The following is a 13,931-nucleotide window of genomic DNA, read 5'->3' on the forward strand; positions in this document are numbered from 1 at the left end:
ATACCACTGAAGCAGCTCCTAGGAGTGTAGCAACTGTAGTACCGATTTCTAGGGAAACAACCATTAGTCCACTGGCTTCTGAAACTACCACAGCCTTTCCCCAAGACACCACCAGAACAGGAATGACCGACTATACCACTGAAGAAGCTCCTAGGACTGTACCAACTGTAGTACCGATTTCTAGGGAAACAACCATTAGTCCACTGGCTTCTGAACCTACCACAGCCATTCCCCAAGACACCACCAGAACGGGAATGACCGATTATACAACTGAAGGAGCTCCTAGGACTGTAACAACTGTAGTACCGATTTCTAGGGAAACAACCATTAGTCCACTGGCTTCTGAANGGGAAACAACCTTCAGTTCATTGGTTTCTGAAACTACCACAGGCATTCCCCAGGACACCACGAGAATAGGAATAACAGATTATACCACTGAAGGAGCTCCTAGGACTGTACCAACAGTAGTACCGATTTCTAGGAAAACAACCATTAGTCCACTGGCTTCTGAATCTACCACAGCCATTCCCCAAGACACCACCAGAACAGGAATGACCGACTATACCACTGAAGAAGCTCCTAGGACTGTACCAACTGTAGTACCGATTTCTAGGGAAACAACCATTAGTCCACTGGCTTCTGAACGATGGTGTCGGTAAGGGGTTCTGTGGTGGTCTTGCCCTTACTGGCTAATATGTTGACTTCCTCGAGGATCCTGACATTGTTGACATCATGGCTAAAGATCCCCTTGTTGATAGTCAAATAACCAAAGACTTTGATGGTGTCCGTAAGGGGTCCTGTGGTGATCTTACCCTTATTGTCTAATAAGGTGTCTTCCACAGGGTTCTTGACATGGCTGAAACCAAGGCTAGTGACCCCTTTGTTGGTAGTCGTCAATCGCTTCTGAAACTACCACAGCCATTCCCCAAGACACCACCAGAATGGGAATTACCGATTACACTACCGAAGGAGCTCCTAAGACTCTACCAACAATGGTTCCGATCTCTGGGGAAACAACCATTAGTCCACTGGCGTCTGAAACTACTACAGGCATTCCCCAAGACACTACCCGAATGGGAATGACCGATTACACCACTGAAGGAGCTCCTAGGACTGTATCAACTGTAGTGCCGATTTCTAGGGAGACAACCATTAGTGCACTGGCTTCTGAATTTACCACAGCTATTCCCCAAGACACCACAAGAACAGGAATGACCGATTATACCACTGAAGGAGCTCCTACGACTGTATCAACTGTTGTTTCGATTTCTAGGGAAACAACCATTAGTCCACTGGCTTCTGAAACTACCACAGCTATTCCCCAAGACACCACCAGAACAGGAATGACCGATAATACAACTGAAGGAGCTCCTAGGACTGTAACAACTGTAGTACCGATTTCTAGGGGAACAACTATCAGTTTATTGGTTTCTGAAACTACCACAGGCATTCCCCAGGACACCACTAGAATGGGAATAACAGATTATTCCACAGAAGGTGTCCCAAGAACTGTAACGACTTTGGTTCCGATCACTGGGGAAACAACCATCAGGCCAATCGCTTCTGAAACTACCACAGCTATTCCCCAAGACACCACCAGAACGGGAATGACCGATTATACCACTGAAGGAGCTCCTAGGACTGTACCAACTGTAGTACCGATTTCTAAGGAAACAACCATTCCTCCACTTGCTTCTGAATCTACTACAGGCATTCCCCAAGACACTACCCGAATGGGAATGACTGATTATACCACTGAAGCAGCTCCTAGGACTGTACCAACTGTAGTGCCGATTTCTAGGGAAACAACCATTAGGCCACTGGCTTCTGACACTACCACAGCTATTTCCCAAGACACCACCAGAATGGGAATGACCGATTATACCACTGAAGGAACTCCTAGGACTGTACCAACTGTAGTACCGATTTCTAAGGAAACAACCATTAGTCCACTGGCTTCCGAATCTACTACAGGCATTCCCCAAGACACTACCCGAATGGGAATGACCGATTACACTACCGAAGGAGCTCCTAGGACTGTACCAACTGTAGTACCGATATCTAGGGAAACAACCATTAGTCCACTGGCTTCTGAAACTACCACAGCCATTCTCCAAGACACCACCAGAATGGGAATTACCGATTACTCTACAGAAGGAGCTCCTAAAACTGTACCAACAGTAGTACCTATTTCTAGGGAAACAACCATTAGTCCACTGGCTTCTGAAACTACCACAGCCATTCCCCTAGACACCACTAAAATGGGAATGACCGATTATACCACTGAAGGTGTCCCGAGGACTGTAGTGCCGATTTCTGGGGAAACAACCATTTCAACCACGGCTTCTGGAACAACCACGTCCCTTCCTCAAGATAGTACCCAAATTACCGATTACACCACAGAAGCATCTGTTAGACCTTCCACCATCCCCTCTGCTTCAAAGGAAACAGTGCCCGCTCCTATATCGGGAGTAACGCCAAGTTCGTTGGATGGTATGCCAAATGCCACTGATAGATTTGCAACTGTTACTCCGACAATTAGTTGTATGACCGACGACGACTGTTCTGACGATGAGACATGTGTGGCAGGCATATGCATATCACCTTGTGAATACTATGAAAATGTTTGCCCTGTGCAAAATTTGGCTGTCTGTCGTACATTGAACCACACCACAATGTGCTTTTGTGATACAGCCGCTGATGTAAATAGACCCGATTGCTCTATGAAAGCAGGTAACTAAAGTTGTGTATATAAGTTGTAAGTCTTGATATCGAATCATATATTGAATGAAGTGCAAGGAACCACAGGGTTGCGGTATTGTGGCGCCGACTACATTCAACGCCAATACATATAACTGGCAAATCGTAGTAGCCTACTTCAATCTATCTCTTCTCTTGGATTTCCAGCCATTATCCCCCTCTACTTGTGGCATATAATCCCATATATATGTTCATGTATGAGCAGCCATCAGATTTGTGGGGGCACATGCATGCTACCATTTGTGTTATTATTCCTCGCAAGTCCCCCCTGTGTTCTTTGTGCCTTTTGCGGTTATCATGCGCTACTTCTTCCTTCACATTTGTCTCCACTCCCTTCTTATTATTGCTCGTACTGCTTCTCTTCTGGCTGTCCTTCGATCTACGTTTTGCACCGAATCAACCAAACCACCCACCCACCCACCAATCAATCTTCTTCACCAACCAAAATAGAACACCTGAAATAGTTCGAACTGGCCTTTGAATGCCAATCCATTGGAGTTCTTCTCACCGTTTAGCGTTCAGTCGTTTGCATGTCCTTTCAATGTTTGCAATGTTTGCTCGTTCATGTTTTAGTTGCCTGCTTGTCATCCTGCTGCCTACCTGCTGCAAATCTCATCAAATCAAATCCAAAACCTTTGTTATCATCTTGAATGTTTATCGTTATGTTTTGGAATTATGATTTCCACTCGCATGTTCTCTCTCGGCGTGTCGACACATTTTCAATTTTTTGTGTGTGTTTTTTTATATCTGTGTTGACTTCTGTTGTATTTAGTACATATACTCGTTTTAGTTGAACATTATCATGTACCGTAAGTGTATCCGACTGTATTAGCTGCATGTGGTGGTAGATGGATTACTAAGTTATAACCCTAAAAACCCTTAGTATTAAAATGGATATTGTATTAAATAGTAGTTTACGAAATGCACTAACCCCCTAATGCTTTTGCATGTGTATATGTTGTTTGAAGCAACAGCTTAAACATAAAATATTTAACTAATGGATAATAATGCCTGCTAGTATTTAATGTGGCTACAATTATTGAGACTAAAGAACCAATATTGAAGAATTCGAATACTAACTGCATTGAAATGATTTAATTGAAAGAGAAACTACCTACCGAACAGGATTCTTGACCAAAAAGGAATGACTTAATGTTTAACGACCAATATATTAATGCACGTGTGTGCCAAACTATAAGTTGTTTCTAGATGAGCCCAACTAATCGAATTAATCTCTGGCACCAACAGAAATCGGTTGCGCATCAAGTGATGAGTGCCCCACTCAGCAGGCGTGCATCAATACGCTTTGCGTGGATCCCTGTACCTACAGTAATCCGTGCAGCCGTACCGAAGATTGTCGTGTTCTCAACCATCAGCCTTTTTGCTCTGCAGGTAGGTGTCTTTCTCTTCGCAAAACAAAAACTTTTCTTACTTTTAATGCGTAATGCAGAAATGGGTCGCACTCCTGGCTGTGAGCACTGCCTGCCGGGTGCCAATTGCGATCCCACCACTGGTGCTTGTATCAAGGGTAAGTCCTCTTCGCCAAAGTCCTAGCTAATTATTACTAAATACTTAACACTAAACGTGTAAATACAATGTGTACATATATGTCTAATATAAAATAACCTCCCGGTTACCCGTGTAAATACCCGTCTCTCTCCTTAGCTAATGTAACAATAACTACTAGTACTACCAAGAAACAAAGAACAACCAAGAGACCAACACCAACACCAAGAACAACAACAACTACAACCAAAACAACAACCACAACAACTGCTAACCCAAACACAGGTGTCAAAAAACCAACACCGACCACCACCACCACCACCACTACCTCCACTAGCACTGAATCGAGCACAGCAACCACTAGCGCTACTAACCAAACAACCATTAAGAGTAAAACACCAGACACCGAAAGCACAACATCCCATACGGATGCCACTAGGCGGTACCGTGATGGTGAGAATAATATAACCGATACGCCGACGGCAAGGCCATCGGTAGCAACGACCAAGTTGGGTGGTGAAGATAGCTACAGTGATCGGCGCACCACAACAACGCCAAAGATGAAGACAACGCGTCTGGATACATCCAATGAAGTTCCCGATACGACAACGAACTGGCCCATCGAGCTGCCAACCACTGATGGCACCACAACGGAGATGTACAGCACAATAATTGTCCCTCTGGCGGGTAACAACGGCACGACCACCACTGACATCTCATTAATTAACCCATGTACAGTAGATACTAACTGTGCTCCTAACGAGCACTGTAAGCTGGGCAATTGCCATAAGAAAGGTATATTTATTTACCATTTTCATAAGTGAAATGCAAGCCACTTTGGGATCTCTATTCCCAGCAGACACACTAAAGGTCTGCAGGAATACACTCAATGGGAGTTTTAAAGCTTGAATTTAATGAGTAGGGAATTAATATTTAAATACCAAAAATAAGTAACCATGCGAATTAATTTAATCCATTTTTTTGCAGCCATTGAACTACGTTTATTCGTTTTATTTGAGACATTGCTAGTTCAAATATATGTTTGTGTTATAAAGAGACGTTTGAACTTGGGTAGTGCGAATGTCTACCTCCTTACACACTCATTTATTTAATAGAATTTCGAAGGAACGTAGCTGATTTTGTGTGTATTCTTGCAGATCTCTAACACAGAAATCACTCTTTGACACTGTTCCTAATCAATTAATGTTCAAAGATCCCAAAGTGGCAAGAGCGCCTCTATTGTACATATAAATCTGCATTTATAAATTCTTATGTATAGGGCTTGTTTTTTTTTGATCTACCAAATAATTTTGTAAAAATTGTACATACTCTAGCCATAGCCATAGCCATTTTTAAAACAATCATCAAATGTTTAACGCCTTTAACTCACTAAATCCTTTCTAACAAGTAGAGCCACCGGGTTCACCGAAAACACCAGAGCCCTGCCAATCGAACAACGATTGCATTGAGAGCGAGGCCTGTTATATGGGTCTGTGCCAGGATCCGTGCGAATTTGCCAAGATATGCGCTGCAAGTGCCAAGTGTACGGCTAAGAGTCATCGACCCATATGCACCTGTCCGCAGGGACATGAGGGCAATCCAATGGTCAAGTGTGTGCCCACCGAAACCTCAAGTAAGGCACTAATCAAATTAATCAGTAAAAATAAATCAGAAAATGGGAAAAACTAAACGAGGCATAAATGCCATCGAAATATATTTATGTCAGACATTTTTTAATAAAATTGATTCACATTCCAGTTGAATGCACAGACAATTCCGACTGCGGCGTCACGGAGGCTTGCATTAATCAGAGATGCCAGCATCCATGCGATGTCCATGATCCCTGTGCCACGAATGCCATTTGCATCAACACCAACCATGCTGCGGACTGCAGTTGCGGCGATGGTTTCCAGGGCAATGGACGTGTCGGCTGTCAGCCAGGTTAGTATCGCCAAAGAGCTATAGTACACACTATATGGCACATTTCTGTTGTCCTCCAACGAGTCCTTTGCTAATCTTACACATCGTTTCGTTTCCCAAATGCTCTCTCTTTCATAAACACTGTACAAATACCCGTACACCATGTATACACCATGTATAAAACTTGTACCGTCCCGACACCTCAACTATAAATACACCCACAAATCGTACAACCTGAATCTCGCACCCGTAATCGTAACCCAAAACAATAGCACGCACCCATGTCTGCCAATACAACGAGGACTGTCCACCGACGAAGCTTTGCGATCGCCTCAATCGTCGCTGCATCAATCCCTGCCAAGAGGATTCCTGTGGCGAGAATGCCGAGTGCGTACCCATCAACCACGGCACCGACTGTCGCTGTCTGCCCGGCTTTCTGGGCAATGCCTATGTGCAGTGTTCACCGCTGCAGGGATGTCGTGCCGACACCGAGTGCGATTCTAGTCAGGCCTGCATCAATGGAAAGTGTGCATCGCCCTGCCAGTGCGGAGCTTTTGCCCTCTGCGATGTGATCAACCATCGTGGGGTGTGCAAGTGCCCGCCTGGATATAATGGAAATCCCCAGGTGGGCTGCAGTCCACCGCAGAATCCCTGCGATCCCAATCCCTGTGGCCTCAGTGCCCTGTGCGAACTGGACAACGGCAATCCGATTTGTTATTGTCCCAAGGGACTCACGGGAAATCCATTCAAGAATTGCAGTAAGTATTCCTTCAAGAATTATCCACCAATTAACAAAAAACTAATTAATCTTGTTCAATCAGTCCCGGAAGGCGATGAATGTACACCGAATCCATGCGGACCCAACTCTGGATGTCGTCGCGTTGATGGTCAACCCATCTGCTTCTGCCTGCCCGAATACGAGGGTCAGCCACCGTCGATAGCCTGCGAGCTGCCATCCAACCCATGCGATCCATCGCCATGCGGCCCCAACACTCAGTGCTCTGTCCTGAGCAACGGCTTCTCCAAGTGCACCTGCTTGCCGGGTTACGTGGAGAGTCCGAACACCATTCGTGGCTGTGTGGAGCCCATTAACCCATGCGATCCTAGTCCATGTGGTACTGGAGCCATCTGCGACTCGTCGCGTCAGCCAGTGTGCTACTGTCCAGACAACAAGATTGGAAATCCCTTCAGGCTGTGCGAGAAGCCCGCGGTGTCGGTTGAGCTCTGTCAGCCTGGTCCTTGTGGCCGGAATGCCGACTGCTATGTGGCCGGCAATCGTGAGGAATGCTACTGTCGCTCTGGCTATGTGGGCGATGCCTACCAAGGATGCCGCGAGCCAAGTCGTACCGTCTGCGACCCTAATCCATGCGGACCCAATGCCAATTGCGTTGTGGCCGGCGATGGACAAACTGCCTGCGTGTGCCCCGAAGGTCTCTCAGGGGACCCAACATCTCTTGTGGGCTGTCACGGCTATGAGTGTCAGGTGGATGCCGATTGTCCGCACAGCAAAGCCTGCATGGGCTTCCGTTGCTACGATCCATGCCCCGGAGCTTGCGGTCATGGAGCCAACTGCCGCGTTGAGGAGCACCATCCCGTGTGCTCGTGCAATGCTGGCTTGACTGGCAACCCAGGAGTTCGTTGCTATGCCCTTGACCATCCGAAGACCAATCCGTGTGTGCCCAGTCCCTGCGGCGTTAATAGCGAGTGCAAGCTGCTCAACAATCGCGCCGTTTGCTCCTGCATTCCCGGCTACCTGGGCGATCCTGAGTCGGGCTGCCAGCCGGAATGTGACATCAACTCGGACTGTGGCGAGACCTTGTCGTGCATCAACCACAAGTGCGTGGATCCCTGTGCGGGTGCCATTTGTGGTATCAATGCCATTTGCAATGTCCGCCAGCATACGCCAGTGTGCCATTGCTTGGACGGATTCGCCGGCGATGCCTTCCTGCAGTGCGTTCCGATTGGCATTTTGAAGAACGTTTCCCGTGACCCGTGTGCCCCGTCACCCTGTGGACCGCGCGACGTATGCTCGGTCTATGGCGATGGTGTGGCATTGTGTGATCCCTGCTTTGGACCCAATGCCCAGCAGAATCCCCGCTGCCGACCGGAATGCGTGGCCAACTCCGACTGCCCCTTCGATCGTGCCTGTTTGGGTCAGCGCTGCCTCGATCCCTGCCCCGGCTCCTGCGGTCGCAATGCCGCGTGCAATGTGTACGAGCATAATCCGGTGTGTTCCTGCCCCGCGGGTCTCTATGGAAATCCCTACGAACAGTGCACCATTCAGTCGGCAATTGTGCCAACACCCGCGCCAAGCTGCGCGAAGCTGCAGTGCGGTGCCAATGCTGAATGCAAGCGCGCCCCCGGTGGCCTCGCCTGCGTCTGCCGTAAGGGATACTTTGGTGATCCACATATCGGCTGTCGCCCAGAGTGCGTACTCAATAGCGACTGCCCTGCGGATAAGGCCTGCATGAACTCCAAGTGTGTGGAGGCCTGTTCCGGCGTGTGTGGCATCAATGCCGTCTGCCGTGTGGTGAACCATGCTCCAGTGTGCATCTGTTCCGAGGGCTATAGTGGAGATGCATCCATTTCGTGCAATCCCTACTATCTGCCACCCGATTCAACGCCCATAGTGCGACCACATCCTTGCGAACCATCGCCCTGCGGTCCCAACTCACGTTGTCTGGCCACCTCCGAGGGATATGCCGCCTGCTCCTGCCTGCCCAACTTCAAGGGTGCACCGCCTGTCTGCCAGCCCGAGTGCGTCGTCAGCTCCGAGTGTGCCCCCAATCAGGCATGTCTGAATCAGAGATGCGCAGATCCCTGTCCCGGTATCTGCGGTGTCGGAGCACGCTGTGAGGTTCTCAATCACAATCCAATTTGCTCTTGCGAGCAAAAGTTCGAGGGAGATCCGTTCGTTGCCTGCTCGCCCATACCCGAGCCGGGACGTGAGGTTGATCTGCCCAAGAATCCGTGCGTGCCCTCGCCCTGTGGACCCAACTCCATATGCCAGATCAAACAGAACCGACCCGTCTGCTCCTGTGTGGCCAACTACATCGGCAGCCCGCCCTATTGTCGGCCAGAGTGCACCCTCAGCAGCGAGTGTCCCTCGGACAAGGCCTGCATCCATGAGAAGTGCCAGAACCCGTGCGCCAATGTCTGTGGACACAATGCCCGCTGCACGGTCATCGCGCACTCTGCTCACTGCAGCTGCGACCAGGGCTACGAGGGAGATGCCTTCATCGGCTGCTCCCAGACAAAGGAAGAGAGTAAGTCGTAGCACATTCGGTTTACGATGGATTTTGTATTAATAATTCTTATCCACACAGAATCCGGTGATGACTTTGGACCCTGCTATCCCAATCCTTGTGCTGAGAATGCTGTGTGCACCCCACACAACAATGCAGCTCGCTGTAGCTGCATTGAGCCATACTTTGGCGATCCGTACAGCACTGGATGCCGTCCCGAATGTATCTACAGCTCGGAATGCCCCTCGTCGTTGGCCTGCATCAAGCAGCACTGCCGCAATCCTTGCACCGGTGCCTGTGGACCCAATGCCGAGTGTGCGGTGGTTAACCACTTGCCATCCTGCATCTGTTCGCGTGGCCACGAGGGCGATCCGTTCGTGGGCTGCAAGCGTATGCCCGTGGGACCTGTGAGCGTCTGTGAGCCCAACCCCTGTGGACCCAACAGCATCTGCCGTACGGTGGAAGGCCATCCCACGTGCAGCTGCCAGGTTGGCTACTTTGGTGCCCCGCCCCAATGCCGGCCCGAGTGCGTTGTCAGCTCGGAGTGCTCGCAGCATTTGGCATGCATCAACCAGAAGTGTGCCGATCCTTGTGCCGAAACCTGCGGCTTCAATGCCAAGTGTCAAGTGAAAAACCACAATCCGATATGCTCCTGCCCCAGCGACTACATAGGCGATCCCTTCGAGCAATGTGTGCCCAAGCGTAAGTCGAATCTATGCATTGAGTAAAGCTTCATATCTAATGCAACATTTTGGGTTACCTGCAGCATCTGAACCTCCACGCAATGTGGATCCCTGCCTGCCCAGTCCATGTGGACCCAATGCCAATTGCCGGAATGTGAATAATCGCGCTGAATGTTCGTGTGCTCAGGGCATGTTCGGTGCTCCACCGAGCTGCCGACCCGAGTGCGTTATCAATGAAGATTGTCCATCGAATCGCGCTTGCATACGACAAAGATGCGAGGATCCTTGCATTGGAATCTGTGGCTTTAATGCCCAGTGCTCCACACAGAACCATCAGCCCAAGTGCGGTTGCATTGAGGGCTTCGAGGGCGACCCGTACACCGGTTGCAATATGCGAGAGAGTGAGTACACATTTTCCAGAGTATTAGCTATCCTTTCCAAGAGCGCAGGATGTGTGCTCGTAATGTTACATGTTCCTTTCAGTGGTGCTCTAGACGTAAATGGCTTTTGGTTTTCATTTTCATTTATTTATGCATGTTTTTGTATTGTTTATTGTGTACATTTTGTAGAATCCATTTTAGCTTTAAGTCTATTGTGTTTGTATCCACATCCTGTATCTATATCTATATCCATTCCTATCCTTGCTTGCTATGATAGTCGTGGTCCTGGACCAACCCGCCGATCCATGTCACCCATCCCCATGTGGTGCGAATGCCATCTGTCGCGAACGCAACGGTGCCGGTTCCTGCAGCTGCATCCAGAATTATTTCGGTGATCCCTACATTAATTGCCGCCCCGAGTGTGTGCAGAACAGTGACTGCCCCGCGAGCAGGGCCTGCCTCAATATGAAGTGTCGCGATCCCTGCGAAAATGCCTGTGGCTTCAATGCCATCTGTCGAGTGGCCCATCACCAGGCGGTGTGTAGCTGTGAGCCCGGTTTCACGGGCAATCCACAGCGCGCATGCGTCGAACGTCCCTCAAGTATGCCCAACCAAGAATGACCCAAAGAGTCCACTCTAAATATGTTATGCCCATCCTCTTCTTAGATATGTACCTGCCCTTGCCCAAAGATCCTTGTAGACCATCGCCCTGTGGCTTGTTTAGCACTTGCCACGTGGCTGGCGATCATCCCGTCTGCGCTTGCCTGCCGGACTACCTTGGTGTTCCGCCCAACTGCAAGCCCGAGTGCCGCACAAGTGGGGAATGTCCCTCGGATAGGGCCTGTATCAATCAACGTTGCCGCGATCCCTGTCCCGGCACCTGTGGCTACAATGCGCGTTGTCGCTGCACGAATCACTCCCCCATTTGTAGCTGCATCGATGGCTACACTGGAGATCCGTTCCACCAGTGTCTGCCCGAAAGAAGTAGGTTTCCCCTCAAACAAATACTCCCCTGGATAGCGCCTCCAATTGAAATGTCGTATGTTTGTAGAACCAGCGCCAATACCAGACCCCATCGTGCCATTGAATCCCTGCGTGCCATCGCCCTGCGGCCCCAACTCTCAGTGCCAGGTGGCCAGCACCGGAGCCGTGTGCTCCTGCGTGGCCAACTACATTGGACGTCCACCGGCCTGCCGGCCAGAGTGTAGCATAAATTCGGAGTGCCCCGCCCGGATGGCCTGCATGAATGCGCGTTGTGCCGACCCGTGCATCGGTTCCTGCGGCAACAATGCCCTCTGTCACGTCAGCCAGCATGCACCCGTGTGCATGTGCGAGCCTGGGTTCAGCGGCGATCCCTTCTCCGGCTGCTTCAAGATCTTAGAAAGTAGGTCCTTCTAGGGAAATACTCTCAGCAGTTGTCCAAAATACTCAAACCCCTTCATTTCTGTGCCAACATAGCGCCTATTGAGGTCTCTCAACCATGTCGTCCCAGTCCTTGCGGTTTGAATGCCTTGTGCGAGGAGCGAAATCGCGCTGCTGCCTGCAAATGTCTGCCCGAATACTTTGGGGATCCGTACACTGAGTGTCGCCCCGAGTGCGTCATCAATTCGGACTGTCCCAAGTCGCGTGCCTGCGTTAATCAGAGATGCGTCGATCCCTGTCCCGGAATGTGCGGTCATAGCGCCCTCTGTGCTGTCTTCAATCATGCGCCCAACTGTGAATGCCTGCCCGGCTACACGGGAAATCCCATTGTCGGCTGTCACCTGGTGCCCGAGACACCACGCTGTAAGACCCACCCAAAAGTTAGGCCCCCACTTGAAACCCTATTAATTGTCGCCATTTACCGCCCTCCTGCCCGATCTAGATCCCGATCCTATAGTACCCGAAAATCCATGCCAACCCTCGCCCTGCGGCCTCTACAGCAACTGTCGCCCGGTCAATGGCCATGCAGTGTGCTCCTGTGTACCCAACTACATTGGCTCTCCGCCCAACTGCCGACCCGAGTGCATGAGCAGCTCGGAGTGCGCACAGGACAAGTCGTGTCTGAACGAACGGTGCAAAGATCCCTGCCCGGGCACCTGTGGCAACAATGCGCTCTGCCGTGTCGTTAACCATAATCCCATCTGCTCCTGCAGTCCCGGCTTCAGCGGTGATCCATTCGTCCGCTGTTTCCCACAAGAAAGTAAGAATCGAAGGCAAAACTCGATTAGTTTCGGCCAGCCGAAGGTTCGAATACCTTTGCAGATTGAGAGAATTGAGAAAGTACTTTTTGAAGACTGCGACATGTTTATCCGATGGTCCGACAGTCCCGAAACTATCCAGTTTCCAGCTTGGATCCGATCTAGCTCACAACTGCTTGCATTTCTCTGTGATTTATTCTTCGACGACTACCTATGATAGGGCACATTATTCTCGTAAATGCATCTGCAAGGGTATACAAACCGAAATGATCTCTCATCATCGCCCATCAATGGAAGTGCCCCTCCTAGTACTTTCTCCATTTCATTCCATGCTTGACATCATCCTCTTTATATTTATACTATATCTTTACTTTATTATCTCTTTTATATGTACTCTATTTTGTATGGCTTATCTTTGTGCATGCTGTTATCATATTTGTGGTGTCCTGGTGTCGTGGTGTGATGTTACATTTAGAACGCCCCATCGTCCATGATCGTGTCGAGCCATGCGTTCCATCGCCATGTGGGCCAAACTCTCAGTGTCGGGTTTCGGCGGCTAATGAGCAGGCCGTCTGCTCATGCTTGCAACATTATGTGGGTAGGGCGCCAAATTGCAGACCCGAGTGCACCTCAGACTCGGAGTGTGCCGGCAACATGGCATGCATCAATCTGCGGTGCCGGGATCCCTGCGTGGGTACCTGCGGCAGTCAGACCACATGTCTTGTAAATAATCATAGACCGATCTGCCGCTGCCTCGAAGGCTATGCGGGCGATCCATTCTCCGAGTGTAGTCCACAAAGTAAGGGTCAAAACAAGTCAAAGAGTGTTTGACGCAACGCCAATGTTATTGCCCCACATTGCTAAACTGCCACCCTTTCCCCACTTCATTAATTTAGTTATCGTAACGCCCGAGGTGGCACAGCCCTGCAATCCCAGTCCCTGCGGCGCCAATGCGGTGTGCAACGAGCGCAACGGCGTTGGCTCCTGTTCCTGCCTGCCCGAATACAGTGGGGATCCGTACACCGAATGCCGGCCGGAGTGTGTCCTGAACAGCGACTGTTCGAAGAATCGCGCCTGCCTCAACAACAAGTGCCGCGATCCCTGCCCCGGCGTGTGCGGAGTCTCCGCCGAGTGCCATGTGATTAACCACGCGCCTAGCTGCAGCTGCCCCTCCGGATACACGGGCAACCCATCACAGTACTGCCGGGAAATACCAAAATGTAGGGTCTATCCTTTTCTCACGATCTCCTGAAACAC

The 13,931-nt window shown here is 49.9% G+C and overlaps 1 protein-coding gene across 9 annotated transcripts in view; it reads left to right on the forward strand.

Moving 5' to 3' along the window:
- The first annotated feature begins 1,333 nt into the window (after positions 1 to 1,333).
- Positions 1,334 to 13,931, forward strand: part of LOC117583889 — a 57,483-nt gene continuing 44,885 nt past the window's right edge. The window contains exons 1-17 of one of the 9 annotated variants that reach the window (XM_034272543.1): positions 1,334 to 2,733; positions 4,009 to 4,152; positions 4,211 to 4,288; positions 4,426 to 5,061; positions 5,678 to 5,899; positions 6,025 to 6,207; positions 6,459 to 6,944; positions 7,008 to 9,452; positions 9,513 to 10,133; positions 10,198 to 10,515; positions 10,772 to 11,095; positions 11,161 to 11,478; positions 11,546 to 11,878; positions 11,953 to 12,279; positions 12,359 to 12,676; positions 13,150 to 13,473; positions 13,571 to 13,894. In XM_034272543.1, the coding sequence (XP_034128434.1) occupies positions 1,344 to 2,733; positions 4,009 to 4,152; positions 4,211 to 4,288; positions 4,426 to 5,061; positions 5,678 to 5,899; positions 6,025 to 6,207; positions 6,459 to 6,944; positions 7,008 to 9,452; positions 9,513 to 10,133; positions 10,198 to 10,515; positions 10,772 to 11,095; positions 11,161 to 11,478; positions 11,546 to 11,878; positions 11,953 to 12,279; positions 12,359 to 12,676; positions 13,150 to 13,473; positions 13,571 to 13,894 (8,791 nt within the window). In that variant the 5' untranslated portion in view covers positions 1,334 to 1,343. The remainder of the gene's footprint in view (positions 2,734 to 4,008; positions 4,153 to 4,210; positions 4,289 to 4,425; positions 5,062 to 5,677; positions 5,900 to 6,024; positions 6,208 to 6,458; positions 6,945 to 7,007; positions 9,453 to 9,512; positions 10,134 to 10,197; positions 10,516 to 10,771; positions 11,096 to 11,160; positions 11,479 to 11,545; positions 11,879 to 11,952; positions 12,280 to 12,358; positions 12,677 to 13,149; positions 13,474 to 13,570; positions 13,895 to 13,931) is intronic. The other 8 variants (XM_034272549.1, XM_034272545.1, XM_034272546.1 and 5 more) reach the window with 8 other exon arrangements.

Source organism: Drosophila guanche, unplaced genomic scaffold (assembly GCF_900245975.1).
Source record: "Drosophila guanche unplaced genomic scaffold, DGUA_6, whole genome shotgun sequence".
Taxonomy (NCBI): domain Eukaryota; kingdom Metazoa; phylum Arthropoda; class Insecta; order Diptera; family Drosophilidae; genus Drosophila; species Drosophila guanche.